The 12,593-nt window shown below is 47.3% G+C and overlaps 1 protein-coding gene across 1 annotated transcript in view; it reads right to left on the reverse strand.

Annotated features, from left to right (window-relative positions):
* Nucleotides 1-524: 524 nt before the first annotated feature.
* Nucleotides 525-12,593, reverse strand: part of C6H1orf50 (chromosome 6 C1orf50 homolog) — an 85,135-nt gene continuing 73,066 nt past the window's right edge. The window contains exon 5 of the mRNA XM_069240771.1: nt 525-1,166. Within this exon, the coding sequence (XP_069096872.1) occupies nt 981-1,166 (186 nt within the window). The 3' untranslated portion in view covers nt 525-980. The remainder of the gene's footprint in view (nt 1,167-12,593) is intronic.

The following is a 12,593-nucleotide window of genomic DNA, read 5'->3' on the forward strand; positions in this document are numbered from 1 at the left end:
CGTTTTTTTTTACGCAATTCTGACGCAAAACTAACTCCATATTTATACTTTGGCGTTAGACGCGTCTAGCGCCAAAGTCCATGGAGTTTGCATAATTTTTTAGCGTGGACACCTACTTTGCGTTAATGATATGCAAGGTAGGCGTTCCCGTCTAAAAAATTGACTCCGAGGCATGTGCGCCGTATTTACACTCCCGGGCAAAAATCACGCCCAGGAGTGGGCGGGTCAAAAAAAATGACGTCCAGCCGCATGGCGCTTCAGAATGGCGTTAGATTTTTTGATGCACAACTGCGTTGGCGCAGTTGTGCGTCGAAAAGTATAAATATGGCCCATAGTTCCTTAAAAAGCACCACAGACATCTATGTTCCAACTCACCAAGATGTAATACGGCTCCCAGTCTCTCTTTACAGGGCACGTCCTACCTCAATGGCCTTCCATTTACTGCTCCAACCCCCCTAATCCTTATCTTCCCTTCTGTATGAGCGTTTATCATCACTCACATTTGAAAGTCACTCAAATGCAACTTTGCAATTTATATTATTTTAGTAAAAATACGTCCAAAATACAGTAAATACATTCCTGATTGGATCCAACAAACATATTCATATATGCTACAATGTTTCATTTTGACAGTACACCACCACCTCTGGTAACAAATATTGTATAGGTGCATGTGACAGAGGGCGATTCTGAGGTCAAATGTGACTTACAAATTACAAGATCACAGTGAACAAAGTTGTCCAATCAGACAATTGATGACTGTTGAAGAACGTTTAGTTACAAGTAGTTAAAAATGGACTCCAGCAAAATCTTTTATTACACTGCAGTTAGCTTCTTTATGTGCCCATATTAAACATATCAACTTATTTTCTTCATGATCTATACCAATTGGTTAAGTTGTAAAATGTCCGACTTTATGATAAATAACCTGTCACAACCGGAACGTGTAGCCGGATACCAAAGTTATGAAACCATAGGCTTCAATTGAGGATTCCTTTGAAATTTGGTTCTTCACACTGGGGCAGTGCGATCTGATGAGTCAATAATTTGTCAATGATGTTGATTTCTGCATCCCGTTTGTCAATGCTCTCAAAGGGCGTCCATGACATGTCATGCTGAAGCTTAAAGGCACCAAGAAACTCATGAGGGCAACTAGCTCCCCAGTCCTATGAAAAAATATATACAGGTTATTAGTGCTCACGCTTCACCTCTAATTTATTTGTATTATTATTGGTTTAAGGGCGACAGTACGAACAATTAGTTTCACAGTTGAATACACTATGTTTTATATTCCATTTCAATATATCGCTTACCTTTGTAACTCATATTCCGAGTTGGAAAACAGAAAGAAGGACAAAATAAACATAGCTGGTGTAGGAGGCTGGACTGGCTTGTAGTGAGTACCTAGGGGTACTTGCACCTTGCACCAGGCCCAGTTATCCCTTATTAGTGTATACGGTGTCTAGCAGCATAGGCTGATAGATAATGGTAGCTTAGCAGAGCAGCTTAGGCTGAACTAGGAGACGAGTGACGCTCCTACAGTACCACTTAGTGTCATATGCACAATATCATAAGAAAACACAATACACAGTTATACTAAAAATAAAGGTACTTTATTTTTATGGCAATATGCCAAAGTATCTCAGAGTGTACCCTCAGTATGAGGATAGCAAATATACACAAGATATATATACACAATACCAAAATATGCAGTAATAGTCTTAGAAAACAGTGCAAACAATGTATAGTTACAATAGGATGCAATGGAGACACATAGGGATAGGGGCAACACAAACCATATACTCCAAAAGTGGAATGCGAACCACGAATGGACCCCAAACCTATGTGACCTTGTAGAGGGTCGCTGGGACTATTAGAAAATAGTAAGGGTTAGAAAAATAGCCCACCCCAAGACCCTGAAAAGTGAGTGCAAAGTGCACTAAAGTTCCCTAAAGGACATAGAAGTCGTGATAGGGGAATTCTGCAGGAAAGACACAAACCAGCAATGCAACAACGATGGATTTCCAGTCGAGGGTACCTGTGGAACAAGGGGACCAAGTCCAAAAGTCACAAGCAAGTCGGAGATGGGCAGATGCCCAGGAAATGCCAGCTGCGGGTGCAAAGAAGCTGCTACTAGACTGTAGAAGCTTAGGTTTCTGCAGGAACGACAAGGGCTAGAGACTTCCCCTTTGGAGGACGGATCCCTCACGCCGTGGAGAGTCGTGCAGAAGTGTTTTCCCGCCGAAAGACCGCCAACAAGCCTTGCTAGCTGCAAATCGTGCAGTAAGGGTTTTTGGACGCTGCTGTGGCCCAGGAGGGACCAGGATGTCGCAAATTGCATCAGGAGACAGAGTCGAGCAAGACAAGGAGCCCTCTCAGCAGCAGGTAGCACCCGGAGAAGTGCCAGAAACAGGCACTACGAGGATGCGTGAAACGGTGCTCACCCGAAGTTGGAGGTCGTGCAATGCAGGTTAGAGTGCCGTGGACCCAGGCTGGACTGTGCACAAAGGATTTCCGCCGGAAGTGCACGGAGGCCGGAGTAGCTGCAAAAGTCGCGGTTCCCAGCAATGCAGTCTGGCGTGGGGAGGCAAGGACTTACCTCCACCAAACTTGGACTGAAGAGTCACTGGACTGTGGGAGTCACTTGGACAGAGTTGCTGGATTCAAGGGACCTCGCTCGTCGTGCTGAGAGGAGACCCAGGGGACCGGTGATGCAGTTCTTTGGTGCCTGCGGTAGCAGGGGGACGATTCCGTCGACCCACAGGAGATTTCTTCGGAGCTTCTAGTGCAGAGAGGAGGCAGACTACCCCCACAGCATGCATCACCAGGAAAACAGTCGAGAAGGCGGCAGGATCAGCGTTACAGAGTTGCAGTAGTCGTCTTTGCTACTATGTTGCAGTTTTGCAGGCTTCCAGCGCGGTCAGCAGTCGATTCCTTGGCAGAAGGTGAAGAGAGAGATGCAGAGGAACTCGGATGAGCTCTTGCATTCGTTATCTAAAGTTTCCCCAGAGACAGAGACCCTAAATAGCCAGAAAAGAGGGTTTGGCTACCTAGGAGAGAGGATAGGCTAGCAACACCTGAAGGAGCCTATCAGAAGGAGTCTCTGACGTCACCTGGTGGCACTGGCCACTCAGAGCAGTCCAGTGTGCCAGCAGCACCTCTGTTTCCAAGATGGTAGAGGTCTGGAGCACACTGGAGGAGCTCTGGGCACCTCCTACGGGAGGTACAGGTCAAGGGAGTGGTCACTCCCCTTTCCTTTGTCCAGTTTCGCGCCAGAGCAGGGCTAAGGTGTCCCTGAACCGGTGTAGACTGGCTTATGCAGAAATGGGCACCAAATGTGCCCATGAAAGCATTTCCAGAGGCTGGGGGAGGCTACTCCTCCCCTGCCTTCACACCATTTTCCAAAGGGAGAGGGTGTAACACTCTCTCAAAGGAAGTCCTTTGTTCTGCCATCCTGGGCCAGGCCTGGCTGGACCCCAGGAGGGCAGAAGCCTGTCTGAGGGGTTGGCAGCAGCAGCAGCCGCAGTGAAACCCCAGGAAAGGCAGTTTGGCAGTACCAGGGTCTGTGCTACAGACCACTGGGATCATGGGATTGTGCCAACTATGCCAGGATGGCATAGAGGGGGCAATTCCATGATCATAGACATGTTACATGGCCATATTCGGAGTTACCATTGTGAAGCTACATATAGGTAGTGACCTATATGTAGTGCACGCGTGTAATGGTGTCCCCGCACTCACAAAGTCCGGGGAATTGGCCCTGAACAATGTGGGGGCACCTTGGCTAGTGCCAGGGTGCCCTCACACTAAGTAACTTTGCACCTAACCTTTACCAGGTAAAGGTTAGACATATAGGTGACTTATAAGTTGCAGTGTAAAATGGCTGTGAAATAACGTGTGCGTTATTTCACTCAGGCTGCAGTGGCAGGCCTGTGTAAGAATTGTCAGAGCTCCCTATGGGTGGCAAAAGAAATGCTGCAGCCCATAGGGATCTCCTGGAACCCCAATACCCTGGTTACCTCAGTACCATATACTAGGGAATTATAAGGGTGTTCCAGTAAGCCATTGTAAATTTGTACAATTGGTCACTAGCCTGTTAGTGACAATTTGGAAAGAAATGAGAGAGCATAACCACTGAGGTTCTGATTAGCAGAGCCTCAGTGAGACAGTTAGTCACTACACAGGTAACACATTCAGGCACACTTATGAGCACTAGGGCCCTGGATGACAGGGTCCCAGTGACACATACAACTAAAACAACATATATACAGTGAAAAATGGGGGTAACATGCCAGGCAAGATGGTACTTTCCTACACAACGCCCCCCCAAACGAAGGACAATAAGACTAGCCATGACCTGATGAGTCTTCATTGTCTAAGTGGAAATATCTGGAGAGTCCATCTGCATTGGAGTGGCTACTCCCAGGTCTATATTCCACTGTATAGTCAATTCCCTGTAGGGATATGGACCACCTCAATAATTTAGGATTTTCACCTTTCATTTGTTTTAGCCAAAATAGAGGTCTGTGGTCTGTCTGAACAATGAAGTGAGTGCCAAACAGGTATGGCCTCAACTTCTTCAGAGCCCAGACCACAGCAAAGGCCTCCCTCTCAATGGCAGACCAACGCTTTTCTCTAGGGGTCAACCTCCTACTAATAAAAGCAACAGGTTGATCCTGGCCCTCAGAATTAAGTTGTGATAGGACTGCCCCTACTCCTAATTCAGATGCATCAGTTTGGACATAGAATTGTTTAGAGTAACAAGGGCTTTTCAGGACAGGTGCAGAGCACATGGCCTGCTTCAGCTCCTCAAAAGCTTTTTGACAGTTTGCTGTCCATAATACCTTTTTAGGCATTTTCTTGGATGTGAGGTCATTAAGAGGGGCTGCAATGGAGCCATAGTTCTTAATGAACCTCCTGTAATACCCAGTGAGGCCTAGGAAGGCTCTTACCTGAGTCTGAGTAGTAGGGGGAACCCAATCTATAATAGTTTGGATTTTCCCCTGAAGTGGTGCAATCTGTTCCCCACCAACAAGGTGTCCCAGATAAACCACCTTCCCTTGCCCTATCTGGCACTTTGAAGCCTTGATAGTGAGGCCTGCCTTTTGCAGGGCCTCTAAAACTTTCCATAGGTGGACCAGGTGATCATCCCAACTGGAGCTAAAGATATCTATATCGTCCAGATATGCTGCACTAAAAGCTTCCAGCCCTTGCAGGACTGTGTTCACCAACCTCTGAAAAGTGGCAGGTGCATTTTTCAATCCAAAAGGCATTACAGTGAACTGGTAATGTCCTCCAATGGTTGAAAATGCAGTTTTAGGTTTAGCATCTTCTGATAATTTGATCTGCCAATACCCTGCAGTCAAATCAAAAGTGCTTAGATACTTGGCAGATGCCAGTGTATCTATGAGCTCATCTGCCCTGGGTATAGGGTGAGCATCAGTTTTGGTTACCTGGTTGAGACCTCTGTAGTCTACACAAAACCGCATTTCCTTCTTTCCATCTTTGGAATGGGGTTTTGGTACAAGTACCACAGGAGAAGCCCATGGACTTTCAGAGTGCTCAACCACTCCCAGTTCTAGCATTTTCTGCACCTCTTGCTTTATGCAGTCCCTGACATGGTCAGGCTGCCTATAGATCTTACTTTTGACAGGTAAACTGTCTCCAGTATCTATAGTGTGCTCACACCAAGAAGTGGTACCTGGCACAGTAGAGAAGAGTTCAGAAAACTGACCCAGGAGATTTATGCAATGGTCTTTCTGCTCAGCAGTAAGAATCAGCCAAAACTACACCTTCCACAAGAGCATCTTGTTCTGTGGAAGAGAAGAGATCAGGTAGAGGATCACTGTCTTCTTCCTGTCCCTCATCAGTTGCCATGAGCAGGGTGAGATCAGCCCTGTCATAGTAGGGTTTCAGGCGGTTGACATGGAACACCCTAAGGGGACTCCTGGCAGTGCCTAAGTCAACTAAATAGGTGACTTCACCCTTTTTCTCAACAATTGTGTGGGGTCCACTCCATTTATCTTGGAGTGCTCTTGGGGCCACAGGCTCCAAGACCCACACTTTCTGCCCTGGTTTGTACTGAACCAAAACAGCCTTCTGGTCATGCCATTGCTTCTGGAGCTCTTGGCTGGCCTGAAGGTTTTTACTGGCCTTTTTCATATACTCAGCCATCCTTGATCTGAGGCCAAGCACATAATCCACAATATCTTGCTTTGGAGCTTTTAAAGGTTGTTCCCAACCCTCCTTGACAAGTGTTAGTGGACCCCTAACAGGGTGTCCAAAGAGGAGTTCAAAGGGGCTGAAGCCCACTCCTTTCTGGGGTAACTCCCTGTAGGCAAAAAGGAGGCATGGTAACAGGATATCCCATCTCCTGCAGAGTTTTTCAGGGAGACCCATAATCATGCCTTTGAGAGTTTTGTTAAATCTCTCCACCAGTCCATTTGTTTGTGGATGATAGGGTGTAGTGAACTTGTAAGTCACACCACACTCCTTCCACATGGCCTTTAAGTATGCAGACATGAAATTGCTTCCCCTGTCTGATACTACTTCCTTTGGGAAGCCCACCCTAGAAAATATTCCCAGGAGGGCATTTGCCACTGCAGGTGCTGTAGTGGTCCTTAAAGGAATTGCTTCAGGATATCTTGTGGCATGGTCCACTACCACCAAGATAAACCTATTGCCTGAAGCAGTAGGAGGGTCAAGGGGGCCAACTATGTCAACCCCTACCCTTTCAAAGGGAACCCCAACCACAGGCAGTGGGATAAGGGGTGCCTTTGGAGTGCCACCTGTCTTGCCACTGGCTTGACAGGTTTCACAGGACTTACAAAATTCCTTTGTGTCCTCAGACATCCTAGGCCAATGAAACAAGGGAACAAGTCTGTCCCAAGTTTTCATTTGTCCCAGATGTCCAGCTAGGGGAATGTCGTGGGCTAGAGTTAGGAGGAACTTTCTGTACTCCTGAGGAATCACTAACCTCCTGGCAGTTCCAGGTTTAGGATCCCTTGCTTCAGTGTACAAGAGGTTGTCCTCCCAGTAAACTCTGTGAGAGTCACTGACATCCCCATTAGCCTGTTTGACAGCTTGCTGTCTTAGACCCTCTAGTGTGGGACAGGTTTGCTGTGCCACACTCAGCTCCTCCCTGGCAGGCCCCTCTTCACCCAAAAGCTCAGCAGTGTCTGCTTCCAGCTCCTCTGGTGTAGGTTCTGCACAGGGTGGAAATTCTTCTTCCTCAGAAGTAGAATCCACTGTAGAGGGAGGGATAGTAGGAAGTGCTTTACTTCTACTAGCCCTAGCTTTAGGGAGCACTTGGTCCATTGTTCCAGGATCCAAGCTTCCCAGTCCTTTTTGCCCGAGCCCTGGTTAAAGCAAAAATATGCCCTGGGATGCCCAGCATTGCTGCATGGGCCTCCAACTCCACATCTGACCAAGCTGATGTCTCCAAATCATTTCCTAGTAGACAGTCTACAGGTAAATCTGTGGCTACCACAACTTTCTTTGGACCAGTAACCCCCCCCAGTTGAGATTTACAACAGCAATGGGGTGGCTAAGTGTGTTGTTGTGAGCATCGGTTACTTGGTACTGGTGACCAAGTAGGTGTTGTTCAGGGTGGACCAGTTTCTCTATGACCATAGTCACACTGGCTCCAGTGTCCCTGTAGGCCTGAACCTCAACACCATTTATTAGGGGTAGCTGCTTGTACTTATCCATATTAAGGGGACAAGCAACTAAGGTGGCTAAATCAATAGCCCCCTCAGAGACTAATATAGCCTCTGTGGTCTCCCTAACAAGACCAACCCCAACTAAGTTACCAATAGTGAGCCCAGCTACTCCCTTGGATTGGCTATTAGTAGGTTTGCTCCCACCACCACTGCTATTAGTAGGGACACTAGGTGTAGCAGTAGGGGTTGTAGTGGTAGGAGGCTTGGTGCTTTTCTTTGGACAACTGGGATCTGTTGTCCAATGGCCTTTTATTTTACATAAATAGCACCATGGTTTCTTTTCCTTGTTTTGATTAGAAGAGGATTTGGGCCCACCACCCCCACCAGAGTGTTTTTGTGGGCCTGATGAAGACTCATTTTTAGATTTGTCCCCACCCTTGTCAGAAGACTTACCATCCTTCTTCTTGTTGCCATCTTTGTCACCCCCTGTATGAACTTTTCTGTTCACCCTTGTTCTGACCCATTTGTCTGCCTTCTTTCCCAATTCTTGGGGAGAGGTCAGATCAGAGTCCACCAAGTACTGGTGCAACAAATCAGACACACAATTATTAAGAATATGCTCTCTCAGGATCAAGTTATACAGGCTGTCATAATCAGTAACTTTACTGCCATGTAACCACCCCTCCAAGGCCTTCACTGAATGGTCAATGAAATCAACCCAGTCTTGTGAAGACTCCTTTTTGGTCTCTCTGAACTTTATCCTGTATTGTTCAGTGGTTAAGCCATAACCATCCAGGAGTGCATTCTTAAGAACTTTGTAATCATTAGCTTCATTTTCTTTCACAGTAAGGAGCCTATCCCTACCTTTTCCACTAAATGATAGCCATAGGATAGCAGCACACTGCCTTTGAGGGATATCCTGTACAACACAGGCCCTCTCAAGTGCAGCAAACCACTTGTTAATGTCATCCCCCTCCTTATAAGGGGGAACTATCTTATGCAGATTCCTGGAATCATGCTCTTTTGCAGGATGACTATGGGGAATACTGCTGCTGCCACCATGGGTTTCTAAACCCAGTTTCTGTCTCTCCTTCTCTACTTCTAAAGTCTGTCTTTCCAAATCCAGCTGTTGCTTCTTGAGCTTCAGTCTGGTTTGTTCCACTCTCAATCTATTGAGCTCCCTTTCTAACAATCTGTCATCAGGGTGGGTGGGAGGGACATGTCTTGAAACAGAAGTATGATGAGAATGGACAGAAGGAGACCTGTCCCTTACAGAGAGCACCCTAACAGCTTGGCTGACAGTGTAATGTGAGAGCACACCATCTGTATGATGTGACTCCACCTCAGTACCAACTATGCTAGACTGTCTAGTAATGGGCAGGCTAGGAAGTTTCTTTCCTGAATCTTTTCCTGGGGGAGTCCCTGGATCAGATTGGGAACCATTAGCTACTTTTTCAACAGGTGGGGCACTTTTAGCCTTATCCTGTTCTCTAAGCATGTTAAGTAACAATTCCAAGGAAGGATTCTTCCCTACACTCAAACCTCTTTCTACACAGAGACTCCTTGCTCCTTTCCAGCTAAGGTGGTCATATGCAAGTTTGGACAGATCAACATTTTGGCCTGTGCCAGACATTTTTTAGAAAGAGTTAAAGTGATAGAAAAAGGATAAAAAGTTTGTCAGAGCTTTTTAGAAAGACAGAAAAAAAAACTTTTAGAACTTTTTAGAAAGTTTAGAAGTACTTTTCAGCACTTAGAAAAGAGTGAAAAGAGGAAATGCTAAACTTTTTGGTTATGTGTATATACACTGAACTTGTTTTGTATATTTTTCTCTTATGAAAAGTACAATAACAAGAGTGGTAAGTAGTCTCAAAGCACTTATCCCACCGCTGCACAACCAATGTAGGAGGCTGGACTGGCTTGTAATGAGTACCTAGGGGTACTTGCACCTTGCACCAGGCCCAGTTATCCCTTATTAGTGTATAGGGTGTCTAGCAGCATAGGCTGATAGATAATGGTAGCTTAGCAGAGCAGCTTAGGCTGAACTAGGAGACGAGTGAAGCTCCTACAGTACCACTTAGTGTCATATGCACAATATCATAAGAAAGCACAATACACAGTTATACTAAAAATAAAGGTACTTTATTTTTATGGCAATATGCCAAAGTATCTCAGAGTGTACCCTCAGTATGAGGATAGCAAAGATACACAAGATATATATACACAATACCAAAATATGCAGTAATAGTCTTAGAAAACAGTGCAAACAATGTATAGTTACAATAGGATGCAATGGAGACACATAGGGATAGGGGCAACACAAACCATATACTCCAAAAGTGGAATGCAAACCACGAATGGACCCCAAACCTATGTGACCTTGTAGAGGGTCGCTGGGACTATTAGAAAATAGTAAGGGTTAGAAAAATAGCCCACCCCAAGACCCTGAAAAGTGAGCAAAGTGCACTAAAGTTCCCCAAAGGACATAGAAGTCGTGATAGGGGAATTCTGCAGGAAAGACACAAACCAGCAATGCAACAACGATGGATTTCCAGTCGAGGGTACCTGTGGAACAAGGGGACCAAGTCCAAAAGTCACAAGCAAGTCGGAGATGGGCAGATGCCCAGGAAATGCCAGCTGCGGGTGCAAAGAAGCTGCTACTGGACTGTAGAAGCTTAGGTTTCTGCAGGAACGACAAGGGCGAGAGACTTCCCCTTTGGAGGACGGATCCCTCACGCCGTGGAGAGTCGTGCAGAAGTGTTTTCCCGCCGAAAGACCGCCAACAAGCCTTGCTAGCTGCAAATCGTGCGGTATGGGTTTTTGGACCCTGCTATGGCCAAGGAGGGACCAGGATGTCGCAAATTGCGTCAGGAGACAGAGGGGACGTCGAGCAAGACAAGGAGCCCTCTCAGCAGCAGGTAGCACCCGGAGAAGTGCCAGAAACAGGCACTACGAGGATGCGTGAAACGGTGCTCACCCGAAGTTGCACAAAGGAGTCCCACGTCGCCGGAGAACAACTTAGGAGGTCGTGCAATGCAGGTTAGAGTGCCGTGGACCCAGGCTGGACTGTGCACAAAGGATTTCCGCCGGAAGTGCACGGAGGCCGGAGTAGCTGCAAAAGTCGCGGTTCCCAGCAATGCAGTCTGGCGTGGGGAGGCAAGGACTTACCTCCACCAAACTTGGACTGAAGAGTCACTGGACTGTGGGAGTCACTTGGACAGAGTTGCTGGATTCAAGGGACCTCGATCGTCGTCCTGAGAGGAGACCCAGGGGACCGGTGATGCAGTTCTTTGGTGCCTGCGGTAGCAGGGGGACGATTCCGTCGACCCACGGGAGATTTCTTCGGAGCTTCTAGTGCAGAGAGGAGGCAGACTACCCCCACAGCATGCACCACCAGGAAAACAGTCGAGAAGGCGGCAGGATCAGCGTTAGAGTTGCAGTAGTCGTCTTTGCTACTATGTTGCAGTTTTGCAGGCTTCCAGCGCCGTCAGCAGTCGATTCCTTGGCAGAAGGTGAAGAGAGAGATGCAGAGGAACTCGGATGAGCTCTTGCATTCGTTATCTAAAGTTTCCCCAGAGACAGAGACCCTAAATAGCCAGAAAAGAGGGTTTGGCTACCTAGGAGAGAGGATAGGCTAGCAACACCTGAAGGAGCCTATCAGAAGGAGTCTCTGACGTCACCTGGTGGCACTGGCCACTCAGAGCAGTCCAGTGTGCCAGCAGCACCTCTGTTTCCAAGATGGTAGAGGTCTGGAGCACACTGGAGGAGCTCTGGGCACCTCCTAGGGGAGGTACAGGTCAGGGGAGTGGTCACTCCCCTTTCCTTTGTCCAGTTTCACGCCAGAGCAGGGCTAAGGGGTCCCTGAACCGGTGTAGACTGGCTTATGCAGAAATGGGCACCAGATGTGCCCATGAAAGCATTTCCAGAGGCTGGGGGAGGCTACTCCTCCCCTGCCTTCACACCATTTTCCAAAGGGAGAGGGTGTAACACCCTCTCTCAGAGGAAGTCCTTTGTTCTGCCATCCTGGGCCAGGCCTGGCTGGACCCCAGGAGGGCAGAAGCCTGTCTGAGGGGTTGGCAGCAGCAGCAGCCGCAGTGAAACCCCAGGAAAGGCAGTTTGGCAGTACCAGGGTCTGTGCTACAGACCATTGGGATCATGGGATTGTGCCAACTATGCCAGGATGGCATAGAGGGGGCAATTCCATGATCATAGACATGTTACATGGCCATATTCGGAGTTACCATTTTGAAGCTACATATAGGTAGTGACCTATATGTAGTGCACGCGTGTAATGGTGTCCCCGCACTCACAAAGTCCGGGGAATTGGCCCTGAACAATGTGGGGGCACCTTGGCTAGTGCCAGGGTGCCCTCACACTAAGTAACTTTGCACCTAACCTTTACCAGGTAAAGGTTAGACATATAGGTGACTTATAAGTTACTTAAGTGCAGTGTAAAATGGCTGTGAAATCACGTGTGCGTTATTTCACTCAGGCTGCAGTGGCAGGCCTGTGTAAGAATTGTCAGAGCTCCCTATGGGTGGCAAAAGAAATGCTGCAGCCCATAGGGATCTCCTGGAACCCCAATACCCTGGGTACCTCAGTACCATATACTAGGGAATTATACGGGTGTTCCAGTAAGCCAATGTAAATTGGTAAAATTGGTCACTAGCCTGTTAGTGACAATTTGGAAAGAAATGAGAGAGCATAACCACTGAGGTTCTGATTAGCAGAGCCTCAGTGAGACAGTTAGTCACTACACAGGTAACACATTCAGGCACACTTATGAGCACTGGGGCCCTGGATGACAGGGTCCCAGTGACACATACAACTAAACAACATATATACAGTGAAAAATGGGGGTAAAATGCCAGGCAAGATGGTACTTTCCTACAGCTGGAGTTTCCAGATTTCGGATGGAACATTATTAAAATCCGC

Source organism: Pleurodeles waltl, chromosome 6 (genome assembly GCF_031143425.1).
Source record: "Pleurodeles waltl isolate 20211129_DDA chromosome 6, aPleWal1.hap1.20221129, whole genome shotgun sequence".
Classification (NCBI taxonomy): Eukaryota; Metazoa; Chordata; class Amphibia; order Caudata; family Salamandridae; genus Pleurodeles; species Pleurodeles waltl.